The sequence below is a fragment of the Giraffa tippelskirchi genome, chromosome Y (genome assembly GCF_054371585.1).
Source record: "Giraffa tippelskirchi isolate mGirTip1 chromosome Y, T2T-mGirTip1v1.2.pri, whole genome shotgun sequence".
Taxonomy (NCBI): domain Eukaryota; kingdom Metazoa; phylum Chordata; class Mammalia; order Artiodactyla; family Giraffidae; genus Giraffa; species Giraffa tippelskirchi.
The window spans coordinates 11,610,363-11,624,096 of record NC_137290.1 but is presented as its reverse complement, the minus strand read 5'-3'; the positions used below and the strand labels follow the sequence as shown (position 1 = coordinate 11,624,096).

At 44.4% G+C, this 13,734-nt stretch overlaps 1 protein-coding gene and 1 pseudogene across 1 annotated transcript; one reads left to right on the top strand and one right to left on the bottom strand.

The window, feature by feature from the left end:
- Window positions 1-13,734, bottom strand: part of LOC145537703 (uncharacterized) — a 70,638-nt pseudogene that overhangs the window by 34,159 nt on the left and 22,745 nt on the right.
- LOC145537789 (testis-specific Y-encoded protein 3-like) lies at window positions 22-3,561 on the top strand. Its single transcript, XM_081568630.1, has 6 exons — window positions 22-716; window positions 1,300-1,377; window positions 1,531-1,642; window positions 1,737-1,882; window positions 2,002-2,088; window positions 3,406-3,561. The coding sequence occupies exons 1-6, from the start codon at window positions 201-203 to the stop codon at window positions 3,544-3,546; spliced, it is 1,080 nt and encodes a 359-aa protein (XP_081424756.1). The 5' UTR covers window positions 22-200; the 3' UTR covers window positions 3,547-3,561.

The following is a 13,734-nucleotide window of genomic DNA, read 5'->3' as shown; positions in this document are numbered from 1 at the left end:
CCCTTCCCGCCGCCATATTGTGCGTGCGTGGTGGCACACGTCTCTGCGCATGACTGTCTCCCTTTCCCTGCTCATTGGCTGTGGGCAAGTAGCCAGTTGGTTGTGCCACGTAGACTGCAGCCGGTGGGCGGGCTGTGCCGGCCGCCCGCTGTGCCCTCACGTGCAGCTTCTTCGCGGCTCTGGGCTACGGCCAGAACACCATGGAGAGTGAGACGGGGCCAGAGGAAGGCGGCAGCACCCCGGGATCCGGGGTCTTAGTTGTGAGTCCGGGTCTTCAGGAGGGAGGGACCCTGGGGCCTACCAGCCCGGTGGGGGCGGCAGAGGCGATGCAGGCCGCAGGCGAGGAGGCCGCACTCTTCTGGGTGGAGGCGGCGGAGGAAGGTGCGGCCCTGGAGGAGGGCGAGGTGGCGGGAATCGGGCAGGAGTTCCAGCTGCTGGCGTTAGACGTCATGGAGGAGGTGGAGCTGGTGGCCTACGAGGAGCAAGAGCAGGTGTCCTCGGAGAAGCAGGGCCAGGAATATATAAGCCCCGGAGCCCCGAGTGACCGGCCCGCACTGGAGGCGCTCAAGGCCCTGCAAGCCGAGCTGGAACCCGTGAATAAGCAAGCCCAAAGGGCCCACGCTCGCCTGAAACACAAGAACTGCCAGAGGCGGAAGCTGCATCTAGAGCACAGAAGTGCCATCATCCAGGGAATTTGTGGCTTCTGGGTCAAAGTTGTATCCTTGGTGTGGTGCTTGTGGATTTTTTTTTTTTTTAAACCTGGGCTATTGCAGAAGCGGTTTACAGATCGTGGATATTGGTTACCGTTCTATGTATCTGTTCCTGATATTAGGTGGGCTGTCCTTGCTGTTCTGGTTAGCACAAATTGCTACTTGGGCTTTACTTGCAGAGGTCCCAATCAGAATTGTCATTAGCACCAGGGACTCCTCAGAGAAAAGGCTTGTCTGGGATCCAGGTCTTCTCTGAAAAGCTGAGTGAATTTGGGGGGGAGGTTGGGATGTGTAAATGCTCATGCTGCTTGTACCTCGGAGTGCTTGTTTTCCAGAAGTAAGCTAACTTTTAGGAGGCTGAGATGGAGCTTAGGGCCTTTCCTGTTAGGAACAGACCCTCTTATGGTAGTGCATTCATAGGCACAGCCTTGGGGCTTGTCATGCCTTCATACAGTCTGCGTCAACAGAAATGTGACGAGTTAACTCGTAGCAAGTTGAAGTCAGGCAGTGCCATTCTACTCTTTAGGCTAGATTTGTCCTTCCAGCACTTTTTTCCTCTAGCATCTGGAGGCTCCTTGACCTACAGCAGTTTATGAACCATCCCCAGATGTCAGCTATGATGGCTGACCAAGATGAAGACATGCTTCACTTCATGACCAACTTGAAGGTCAGGCAGGGGACACTGATAATTGTGGAGGAATAGTGACTGGGGAGGGGAGAGGACATGATTTACCCCTGAAAACAGGAAAGGACAGCTCTTCTGTAAAGAGGTTTCACACCCACCCACCCCTACCCCACTCCCCACACTTTGTCCTGGCAGGTGGAGGAACTCAGGCATCCCACTCATCACTGCAAGATCACATTGTTCTTCCGGAAGAATAGGTATTTCCAGAATGAAGTGATTGTTAAGGAATATCTCATTAATGTCACCGGTAAGAGGCAGCTCCTTGGATGGAGGGGGCAGAAAAGTGTAGGTTGAATTGGAAAATGACTTAGGTCTTTCTCCCATACTCCCTTTTCCTGCAGGATACCGCGCATCTCATTCCACCCCAATTCACTGGAACCAGGGATTTGAACGTAAGGCATACAGCCGCAGGCACCACAACAGCAGCGTTAACTTCTTCAACTGGTTCTTTGACCACAATTTCACAGGATCTGACCAGATTGCTGAGGTAGGGTCCCACGTGGCCACTGGGCCAGAATTGGTGATGTATGTTGGAGTTCTTGGCGGTGCACGGGAGGGCTCAGGGTCTGGCCAGCCCTGTGCTGACCTTGCTCATTGCCCTGGCAGATCATCATAAAGGATCTGTGGCCCAATCCCGTGTGGTACTATATGAGGAGGAAGGCTCCCCCACGAGAGGTACTGGGAGGACGAGAGGTGAGGAGCCCAGGGGCTGGGCACTGGCATTAAATGTTTTCCAGAAACGTGGGTCATTTATTTCACTTGTGGAGAAAGTGAGACTCCGTGGAATGCAGAGTACCACCAGGGAATGAGGGAATCAGCAAGAGACAGCAGGAGTAGAGAACTGTAGTGAAAAATGGGTTCTAAGTAGAGAAGCTTGAGGTAGATGAAGTGGCCTGGTCAGGGCAAACTCACTCCAATTTATATCTGACTCAGCTGCACATCTCTGAACTGCCATTCCATGGCCAACAAGTGTACCCTCAGGCTTCTCTTAAGTTGGGGGCCACCTACTATTGAAGTCCCCTTTCCACAAAGGTCTGTGAGTCTCCTTTCTGCTAGGCTGTTCCCCACTGACCATCATTTGATTCCATTTTGACCATCGCACTTGTTTTTGTTTTCTTTTGCATCTTTTTCACCTGCCACCCTCATTCTGAGAATACTGACCACTGTGCAGGATTCTGGAGAATAGTCTTTTAACTTACTTATTTCAACTGGAGGATGATTACTTTACAAAACCATGGCGGTTTCCGCCATACATTGGCCAACACGAATCACCCGTATACACGTGTATACACGTGTCCCCCCAAATGCTGAACCCACCACCCACCGCCCTCCCCTACCCGTCTTTCTTGGTTGTCCCACAACATGACTTTGCCTTGCTTCATGCATCAAATTTGTGCTGGTCATCTATTTTGCCTAAGGTAATGTAAAGGTTTCAGGGCTATTTTCTCAAATTAACCCAGCCTCACGTTCTACCACTGAGCCCAAAGTCTGTTCTTTATATGTCTGTGTCTTATTTGCTGTCCTGCATGTTGGATGTTCAGTACCACCTACATGGTCCTAAACTCCGTATATTTGTGTTAACATGCAGTATTTGTTTTTTCTCTTTCTGACTTAACTTCACTCTGTATAATAGGCTCCATGTTCATTCCAACTCATAAGAATTGAGTTCGATGTATTCCTTTTTAGAGCTGAGTAACATCCCATTGTGTATATGTACCCCAACTTCCTTATCCCTTCATCTGCCGATGGACATACAGGTTGCTTCCATGTCCTAGCTCTTGTAAATAGTTCTACGGTGAAGACTGGGGTACGTGGTTTTTAGTATGTGCTTAGAGAGGAAATGTAAAAGTTCACAGACTCTCCCTCCTGGGAACTGACTTGAAAGATTAAAGCTGTCTTTAGTGTAGTTCAGAGAGGATAGGTTTACATATCTGTGTCTGTGTCTGTTTTGAAAGGACCCCCCCGATCTTGAGAAACTTATAAAGGAGTGCCCCCCTTTACCTAAAATAGGAAACCTATGAAGGTGCTTCACATGAAGATCAATGGCCAGCTAGTTCTCTCGGACAGGAAAGTAATGCAGAGCGGTCTGGTGGTGAAACGGATCGAGAGGGAGACACGAGTAAACCTGAAATAATTCCGAAGGATAAATAAAAAGCATCAACTGTATGTGTCTGTGCATTGTTTGGACAGGTCCTCAGGATAAATACTTCAGCTCCGTGTAGGATTCTCAGTTTACCGCATGGGAATTACCAGACCATGGAGAGTTGTAGAGGGGGTTAAGTCATATGTTGGGGTTGTGTCAGGGGACACAGTTCTTCCTGTGGGGTGGGGGTTGGGGAGGAAGCGGAGGGGCCATTAACTGTGGGTCTGTCAATTTTTCAAGGGAGATGTGGATGTTCATGGAAAGGGTCTGGTGAACAAGGGCCAGAGATCAAAATAGTGGGACGCAATTTTGTTGGAAGGTGGTGCCCCAGGTATCGTCCCTGTTGGATATCATCAGATACTTGAAGAGTACAGGACAAGGAAAAAACCTTAACATTCAGCTCACTATGAACCACATAGCCTCCTTGTGTGTATGACTGCACAGTTCAGCTTTGCTCAAAGTCAGCTTCCCAGAGCTAGGGTTCCAGGTAACATCTTAGGGGATGGGGGCGTAACGTATATGGAGGGGCTGTGGCCTAGGGAGAAAGTGAGGGGGTGGGAAGGCAGTAAGGATATTAGTTTCTGGCAAAAGTGACCAGGGGAAAAGATCAATTGCCAGGAAACAGAGAGACAAACAAAAACAGATCCCATCATATCTGTTTGAGCTCATGTGAACTCTGTTCTTTTTTTCCCAGGAACTCAGTTTAGGTACAAAGTCTGCAGGGGCAGAAGTCAGGGGAGTGGGGATGTTAAACAGGCAAGGTCCAGCCTACCCAGCCATGCGCTCTGTGTCCCATGATGGCTCGGTGGTTAATATCCCTTTTCTCAGGAAGGCTTAAGCTCTGTGCCCAAGGCTCTCTATCAGGCCTAGGTGTACAAATAACCGTTTTCTCATGAACCCTCTGGTAATAGTGTCCCTTCCTTGCTGAATGGCTCAGCACAGACTGTTTTCAACCACAAGGGACCTTCTTCTGGGGCTTTGTCGCTACTCTGTGGGCCAAGGGCCAATGGGAACACCTGGGGCATACGGAGCTCACCGAGGGACTGGTCAGCACTTAGGGTGGCCCTTTCCAAGTAGATGGCTGCTTTCCAGAATCACGTCCACCTCTGGATCGGGCAAAGGACAGACTGGCACAGAGGGAGTAGGGAGAGTTCAGCGTTTGTCCTCCCGTGTTGTCCTCTTGCCCCAGATACAATGGCTCCAACGTGGGCATGCCTGAGGGTGATGGATCTGTCCCACATGGAGTTCTCACTCCACAGCTTGTCTCCCTACAGCAGCATCTCTTTTGAGGGCAAAGGGTAAAGGATGAACGTCAACGTTCATGGGTTTATGGATGTCCCCTTCAAGGTGCACTGAACGAGATCTCCTGCTCAGGGCCAACTTTTGCATTTGAATATCTGCACCCTCGCTTTGCCCCTTCTGCAGAGGAGCATCTACAGTTCCAGAAGGCAAGGCTTGGCCTTCTCTGGGTGCTTTCTGTACAAGCAGCCCAGCAAACACCGGAAACATGTCTTCTTACTTTCTTATTCTGTAAACTTCAAAGAACCCTTGGGGCTCTGGCAGGCTGGTACCTGTCTTTCTCAGCGCCAGTTCAAAACAAAGCAAAGGAGAAATTACGCTGTAATAACTCTGCAGTGGGTGTGGGATGGCATATTGGTGCATGGTTTGGGGGACCTTAGACTGGCCTCATTCTAGGGGCTGCGTGGTATTTATCCACATTCAGAAGTTTTAGTAAGGCATTGCAAAGAACTTCAAGACAAGTTAAGGACAGGGTCCCCCAATGCCTAATACTTCCTGCCTTCAGTACCAGTGCTTCAGTACCAGGGATGGCTTTAGCTCTAACCTGTCCTGGAGTGAAGACTGCAGAGATAGTCATGGATCGGTTAGTGAAACTGAACTGTGTGTGGTTGACTTGATGGTCATTCTCTGGAAACTTGCCATGACTTGTGTCCCAGTGTCTTTCGGGCTTTCACTTGGGCCCTAAGGTCTAGGTGCTATTAGATTTGACTGCGCACTTGGACGTGTTGTGTAAGGTTTTCTTCCACTGAATATCAATGCGTGGGAAACTTGGCGGATTACTGATGATTTCAAGAGCATTCTGGCTCAATCACCCTGAGCTGCATTTGTTTCCTGTTCCCTGGATGTGTTCATGTTTTCCTCTGTTTAGAATGAAGATTGGGTGTCTCCGTTGTGTTTGCCCATGAAGGTGAGCTGATGTTTCTTCCTGTGGGTCTGCCTATGCCTCCTGTCTTCTTTGATGTGGCACCCATGCCTGTGCCATTATGCACAGCTCTGCTGCCGTAGCTGTGTCAGTTCTTGCATGGCCCTATTCAACATACATGAATTGTGTTGCTTGTATTCCCTTTTTTCTTTTAAATTTGTGTGTCTTTGTTAGACTGTGTGTGAATTTGACCCTTTCTTTCATTCCTGGATCAAATGCTTCCAACACCTTGAATAGTGACTTTTTAAAAGAGTTACGCGATATTTGTGAACAGCAAGAAATGCTTTATCGCAGGAATACTTAACAGTGACCCACGTTTGGAAACAACAATACCCACACACTTACAGAAATGCCCGTGGGGCAAGATTATCACTCGTTGAAGTGAGAATATTAATTAGGATCACAAAGGGCAAAGATGTTGCAGGAATGCATCTGTCAGAAAATTTTTCATCTGTCAGAAAAGATTTGGGGTTGACTTGTTAAGTGTTCTATAAACGCTGCTGCAGAAATGAAGGACGTTGACTTTTACCACTTCTTGCTTTGATCGTTAAACTGACATTACCCATGCAGTATTTCTTCATGATTTTAAGTGAAGCATCACCCAGGCAGTAGGAGTTGGGGCTTGCCTTTCTGCAAATAGGAAGTTGTTAAAGAATTCTTGTCCTCAGTGACCTTCTATAGCCCGGGGAAAGGGGGTGCATGATCAATTTCAAGTTCAAAGCCCCTTGCTATTTCTTTGTTGTTTCTGGAAGGAAAGCCCAGGGAATATTATCTTGCCAATGTGATTGGTGCTGTGAACTAGTCCGATGCGATGGGAGTAGAGAACACAGGCACACATCACTCAACCGTCCACAGTGAGGACTTCCAACCCTGCCAACCTCTTTGCATGTCAGTCCCCCTCATGAGCAAATCCCATTCACCTTCTAGGATGTATCATAGAAGTAGAAGAGGACGCTGAGTTGATCAACTAGTGAGTGGAAAAAAAAAAATAACTGGGCCAAAAAAAGAGGGGTGCTTACCAAAGTCCATTAGACTGGACAAGTAAACAAATAGTTGTGCATGTGTGAAGTTTCTTTTCAGGACTGTTTGTGTGTGGGGGTGTGTGTGCATGCACACACATATGTGCTGACACACATGTGTGTGTGAGCTGTCTGAACTGGTCTGGCTGGGGGATGGAAGAATGGACACTGAAAACGTGAAAGAGCTTGTGTAAGGTATAAAGATCACAGGGCAGCAGAAGCACTGACGCCATGGAAAAAAGCCCAGGGATCTCAGCGACAGAGCAAGCTGGAAGTGTAAACAGGCTTGTAAGTGTAAACATGGATCCCTGAGCAGAAAGGAGAGGCAGGAAAAAAGCACCTGGGGGCAGTCAGGGAGGATGCGAAGGAGCAGAGAAATAAGAGTGGGCCAGATCCCCAGGCACAGAAGAGGGGCTATGCACAGCCCCTAGGACACCCAGCCACAAAGGGTTTTCTGTCTCTCTCAAGTGCAGAACCATTCTATCCTCAACATGACCAGGCACATGAGCACAGCTTGCCCTTTTCTGTAAGGTTTGGGAGACTGATGGCACTGTAGCATAAGCACCTGCTACATCCAGTGTATGCCAGTTTGAAACATCACTCCTTAAAAGGGTGTCTTGGGTTGATCCTCTCGCCCTTCCCAGTCCCACAGGCCTGGGCTGATGGGGTAGGCTGGGGTGTGTTCTCACCTGGAGGCTGGATGAGAACAGAACCACTTTTACTTTTTTTTTTCCCCAGTGACTCGTAAGTTTTTAAACTTTATTTTAACGAAGTTGACCTTGCTAGGCTGCTGTTCTTAATAATAGATTATGATTATAGAGTATGATTCTGTGGAGAGATGTATAAGAAAACAAGAATGGGAGAGAGATTCTGTTTCTCTCTATAGAAAAGAGACGTGGTCTTTGTTTTCTGTAGATCACTTTACCACAGATAGTGAATGAAGCTGAGTAATATTTGGCCAGTATTCTGTGTATTCACTAGCTGAACTGTTAGCTGTAAATAAAACACAGGACACAAAAGAGTGTTGATGAAATGTGGCTCCTTCAGTCACCGTACATACAGTGTTTCACTGGGTCTCTTGGCTTTCCTGAGAAACAATTCATTCATGTTTTAAAGGATTGCCCTGGACGCTGAGGGTGTTTCTGTTCACTGGAACTAGGCAGTTCAGTATGGTTGAACACTTAGGGTCAATTATGTTGTTAAATGGACAATCTATGAAATAATCATCTTGGCTTTCAGTTTTACTCTAAAACACACTTACTAAATACACAATAATTTTGCAGAACCATCTGGCATTATCCAAGGTCATGTGGGTAACACCATGCATTTTCTACTCAGGATATAGTTGAATAGGAAAAAAAAAAGTAGTCAATGGCTATGCTGGATAATTTTAAATGTGATACAGTTTTTTGTTAGTTTTTTGAGGTATAGCTTATGTTCTTAATTCCTAACTGTATTCATTTTTATAAGGAGAGACATGATATACTGCAGACTACCTAGAAAGTAAATATTTAGAGATAAACTCCTGAGGTATTTTATTTCCCTTACAATTTATGTTCTGTGCTCATGGAAGAAGCTAGGGTGATGGAAGTAACAGGTAAAGGTATTAGTACCTAATGATTTGTCATCAGGTCAGATTTAAACATGTATAAAGCACATATTAGCTGGTGATTCTTACTTGTTTGCAAGAGAACGTTCACTCCGTATAAGTTTTATTTCTAAGAACTAACCATTACAGTTCCCATGAAATGTATGTCATCATTACATGACAACCCAGATTTTTAAGTAAATGATTTTGTCTTTGAGATTCAAATTACTGTTAAATGAAATAGACTTTCATTCCATAACTTCTAAGAACTGGCCAATATATTTAAAATTTTATAAATGCCTTTGTTTTATACTTTAGATGGAAGAGTTTTGAAGTATGTGAAATCATTTTTGAATTTTTAAACCTAAAAGCATACAAGAAGTAGTACTTTCTCCATATATTTTAAAATTCGGTATTTTTTAACTTTATTTTTAACAATTTTAGACTTACAAGAAAAAGCTATAAAAATAGTATTCATTTTTTAAAAACAAAGTCCTCAGACTAAACAATGCAGGACTCAGCCAAGTGAAGATCTTAGTTAATCCCTGTCCACAGAAGGGCAACACACAGAAGTAACACCAGAGTGGCAGAGGTAATTTGAGTATGTGTTCCACCCAGATTCTCCATAGTTCAAATCAGTGTTTTGTGTTTATAAAAAATAATTTTTCTAAGTTATAAAAAGAGCTTCCCTTGTTGAATAATGCCAGATTTTTCTAAATTTCACTTTCTTGAGAAGTCTACACTTTAAAGATGTATTTGTTTGATGCTGCTGCAGTAGAAAATGTAAGTTATTCACTGCTCCTGCTTTCTGATACATTCATAGATTTAATAGATAGATTTCCTTGCCTCCTTCATGGCTGTTCATGTTTCTGTGGAGGCCTGGTTAGGAAAATCTTTTTGTTTTTTTCATGGAAGTCTCAGATGGAGGGGACAAGCTGCACTCAGCACTTGAATTTTAACCATAGCTCTTCAGAAAGAGACTATATTTGGCAGATGCAGCTGCACTTGCTTGAATAGACAGTGCACGATTTAATGTTTTAACCAGTTGGGTACATAATCTCAGTCTCGCTCACAATAAGAAATTATTTGTCTTCCATTTTCTAAGAGGAGATAAGGATATTAACAAAGAAATCCTTACACCAAGTTCTTCAACAATTGCCAGAGCAGACTAAATGCATAAAATGAGGTTAGGCCATGAAGCATTTTTACATCTAAAACTAAATTCTCATCTCTAAACATTCCTATTAACATAGCAGATTTGAGTTGCAACCATCCTCCTAATAAAATTATGAAATCTTTAAAACTGGGAAGCATTTGTAGATAATGGGTCCTTTAAATATCCCTGAACTTTATGCTAAAGCTTTTCTTTTTTTCTGGTTCTTTTTTTTTTTTTAATAAATTTATTTATTTTAGTTGGGGGCTAATTACTTTACAGTATTGTAGTAGTTTTTGCCATACATTGACATGAATCAGCCATGGGTTTCCATGTGTTCCCCATCCTGAACCCCCCTCCCACCTCCCTCCCCATCCCATCCCTCTGGGTCATCCCATTGCCCCAGCCCCGAGCATTTGTCTCATGCGTTGAACCTGGAATGGTGTTCTGTTTCACATATGATAATAGACATGTTTCAATGCTATTCTCCCAGAACGTCCCAACCTCACCTTCTCCCTCAGAGTCCATAAGACTGTTCTATGCATCTGTGTCTCTTATTCTGTCTCGCATATAGGGTTATCATTACCATCTTTCAAATTCCATATATATGCATTAGTATACTGTATTGGTGTTTTTCTTTCTGGCTTACTTCACTCTGTATAATGGGCTCCAGAAACTGGAGAACAGAATCACTTTGAAAGGGCCTCTGTACAATAAATGGGCAGACTTCAATTCCTCTGGCAATGGAGAGCCGTGGCCCTTGGCGGGATGCTGGCCTTAGCATCTCTGTATAAATCTCTCTCTACAGAGAGAATTCCATGTCTGTATCACATTTTGACATGAGGGCAAAAGTGTTCTACGTGAAGCATGGTACTCGGTATTTCACATCTGAATACACGCATGTAGATTTCCTGAATGAAATACGGAATTTTCTGCATTTCACTTGTGAATATCTCACCACAAACTTTCCAAATCAAGAATGGAATTCCCTATATTTTATAGTATGAAAATGTATGCACATATTAAACCATAATGTGACACACATGAGAAGCAAACTACTAAACGATGGAAAAGATAAAGTAATTAGCCCCCAACTAAAATAGATAAATTTAAAAAATAAATAAATAAAATAAAATAAAAAACAAAAACAAAAAACAAAACTCAATCTACCTAAAGAGACAAAAGACCTACATATAGAAAACTATAAAGCACTGATGAAAGAAATCAAACACACAAATAGATGGACAAATATACCGTGATCATGGATCAGAACAATCAATATAGTGAAAACGAGCACATTACCCTAAGGAAGCTATAGATTCAATGCAATTCCTATCAAGCTACCAGCGGTATTTTTCAGACAACTAGAACAAATAATTTCACAATTTGGATGGAAATACAAAAATCCTCGAAGAGCCAATCTTGAGAAAGAAGAATGGAATAGGAGGAATCAACCTGCCTGACTTCAGGCTATACTACAAAGCAACAGTCATCAAGACAGTATGGGACTGGCACAGAGAGAGACACATAGATCCATGGAACAGAATAGCAATCCCAGAGATAAATCCATGCACTTATGGACAGAGAAAGAGGGGGGACTGGGTTTTGGCTGCAAGTTCCAGACCATGCTTGATAGAAAAGACCATCTAGGAGGACTGAACATTGACAAAGATGCCAGAGGCACCGACAAGAGAATGAGAAGGAAACCAGAGAAAGAGGGGGGACTGGGGTTTGGCTGCAACTTCCAGACCATGCTTGGTACATCACTGCGGTGTGGAGGAACTAATATAACTGTGGCCATAAAGGGATTCTATTGTCAGGTCAATCCGGGAGATACCGTACGATGCAAGTCAGCTTTCACTCTTGTAGGCCTCTTCAGATCCCTTAACCAGCATCTCAGATCTCAAAGAGGGGAGATGTAAGACGTAGCATTTCTCGAACTGATCTTGTTAGGCAACACTTTTTTTTTTTTTCTGGTAAAGAACCCCTATTATAATTCTGTAGGACTATTGGGGAAACACTGGAGTACCCTGGTCAACACCTTCTCACTCAGAACAAAGCAAGAGAATTTCAACTCTTTTCTTGGCTCCCAATCTCTCGTTTTACCCATTCAATTCAACATTTACTAAATGCTGATTCTGAGCAAAGCGTTATCCACCTGGATGTTCATAAGTCTGTATAGAGACTCTAATCAGGCTATAAATGTACAAAAGGAGAGTTTGGGGAATTTCATCTGGGAACAGAAAAAGATCAGGCAGGGGAAGGCATTAGGGCTCAGCAAGCAGTCAAATGGGCGGCAGGCTTATTCTGAGCAGACACTGACTATGAAACTACACAGTCCTGGGGAGCAGCGATATAGGGTTCTACTAGGAATATCTATGAGAGATGAAGCTGGATGTGACTTTTGGGCCAGACTGGGACGGATTTAAATGTTTTGCTAGAAGTCTGGATTTTCTTTTGGGAGTGGTAAGAACCTGATGTGGGCTTTATAAAGTCAACTCCCTGAGGGCTGGAAAGAGCAGTGGTATCACACCAAGGTTTTCACTTGTCTCAGTGACAGAGGAAAGACCTCTGATTTCTAGCTGTCAGGGGAAAGGCACAAATGAATGCAGGGGCTTGAACATTACAGGATAGGAAAACTGGCCTCCCTGGAGCTGAGCAGGAGAGGAAGAGATGAGCTTCAGAGAGGAGACAAAAGAAGTACTGAGTGAGCATGATGTGGCATGGCCACACGAGCCCCTAAGGTGAAAGCACCTACCGGCCCTCTCCCTAAGCTGAGTGGGCTCTGAGGACCAGCTCCCAGCCTCTGCTCACTGAGCAGGGTTTTCTCCCCAAGATCCCATTCTCACTGGGACGTGTCACTGTGCTCCCGTCTTCGTCCCTAGCATGTGACTCCTCCTCTTCCAGCTGTGAGATAATGTCAGGTTTAGGGTACCAGTTCCCTAAGAAGGAGACTTATAACTTGGGGATTCTGTCCTGTACCCTCAGGAACCCCCAGCCTGGTTTCTAAAGGCTCTGAGATAACAGGCAAGTGCAAATTTACACACAAGAAAAATAAAGCCTATTTCCAAAGATTCTGCCACTAGGGACATATGCCAGTGTCTGGAAACAATTTTGGTCATCACGGCTTACCGAGGGAGACCAGGTTCCTGTAATTTTCCAGCATCACCTCCCAGTAGAGCTTCCTCTGAGAAGCACTGAGGTAGGGTAATTCCTCTGGACTAAAGTCCAGAGTCACATCCTCGAAAGTCACCAATTCCTGAAATACCAGATATACTCCTAAATGATTGAAATCCGGAATTATCCCAAAGAGGGGGAAAGGTGCCTGATAAGAGGGGACTGACCATGAAGCACACATTCAGACAAGTAGAAAGACTCTAATCCAAAGGTTTCAGGGACCTACAAGGGTTTCTTTCCTTTAAGTCTTTCTCATTAAAATGTTTTCTTCTCTGCAATCACCCTCTTGTTTCTTTCAGTCTTCTAACTTTATAGAGGCTTTCGATGGCTAAGTCAAAGATCTCTCTTGGGAAACGTCACACTGCACTTGAAAATATGTGGGTTATTTTCCAACATCTTTTGGTGTTAATTTCTAACATAATTCCACAGTGATAAGAGAACAGACTGTATATGATTTCAATACCTTCAGGCCATGACATTTTTGCACTTTTTGTCCCAGGATATGTTCCAGGGTCTCCTAGTTTATAGTCTATGGGAACTTGAACACAATTTGGCGTCTCTTGTTGTGTGAAAACTATATAAATCTGAAGTTATGTTCAACTGGTTCATACTGCTTTTCAGATCTACTATAGACTTCTACCTTTATTCATTCCATTAATTTTTTGAGTTTGATATTGAAAGTCCACCTAAAAATTGTAATTTATCTACTAAAAAATAATTGTAATTTATAGTAGAACTTCCCCCATAGCTCCCTCATATCTCAGCTGGTAAAGAATCTTGCTACAATGCAGGGGACTTGGGTTTGATTCCTGGGTCGGGAAGACCCCTGGAGAAGGAAATGGCAACCCACTCCAGTATACTTGCCTGGAGAATCCCATGGACAGAGGAACCTGGCAGGCTACAGTCCATGCAGTCACAAGAACTCGACATGACTTAGCGACTAAACCACCAACCACCACACAGTGGAACTATATGTGACTTTGTTGTGAACTCTCCAAGCCTCCTGTAAATGTGTTATCATAGTTTCATAATTTAAAA

What these genes read in the sequence shown, in the direction of transcription:
- LOC145537789 (XM_081568630.1), top strand. Translation starts at nt 201, where the DNA reads ATGGAGAGTGAGACGGGGCCAGAGGAAGGCGGCAGCACCCCGGGATCC. An exon ending in GTGGCTTCTGGGTCAAAGTT is followed by an intron (nt 717 to 1,299) that starts GTATCCTTGGTG and finishes GACCTACAGCAG; the next exon opens with TTTATGAACCATCCCCAGAT. An exon ending in ATATCTCATTAATGTCACCG is followed by an intron (nt 1,643 to 1,736) that starts GTAAGAGGCAGC and finishes CTTTTCCTGCAG; the next exon opens with GATACCGCGCATCTCATTCC.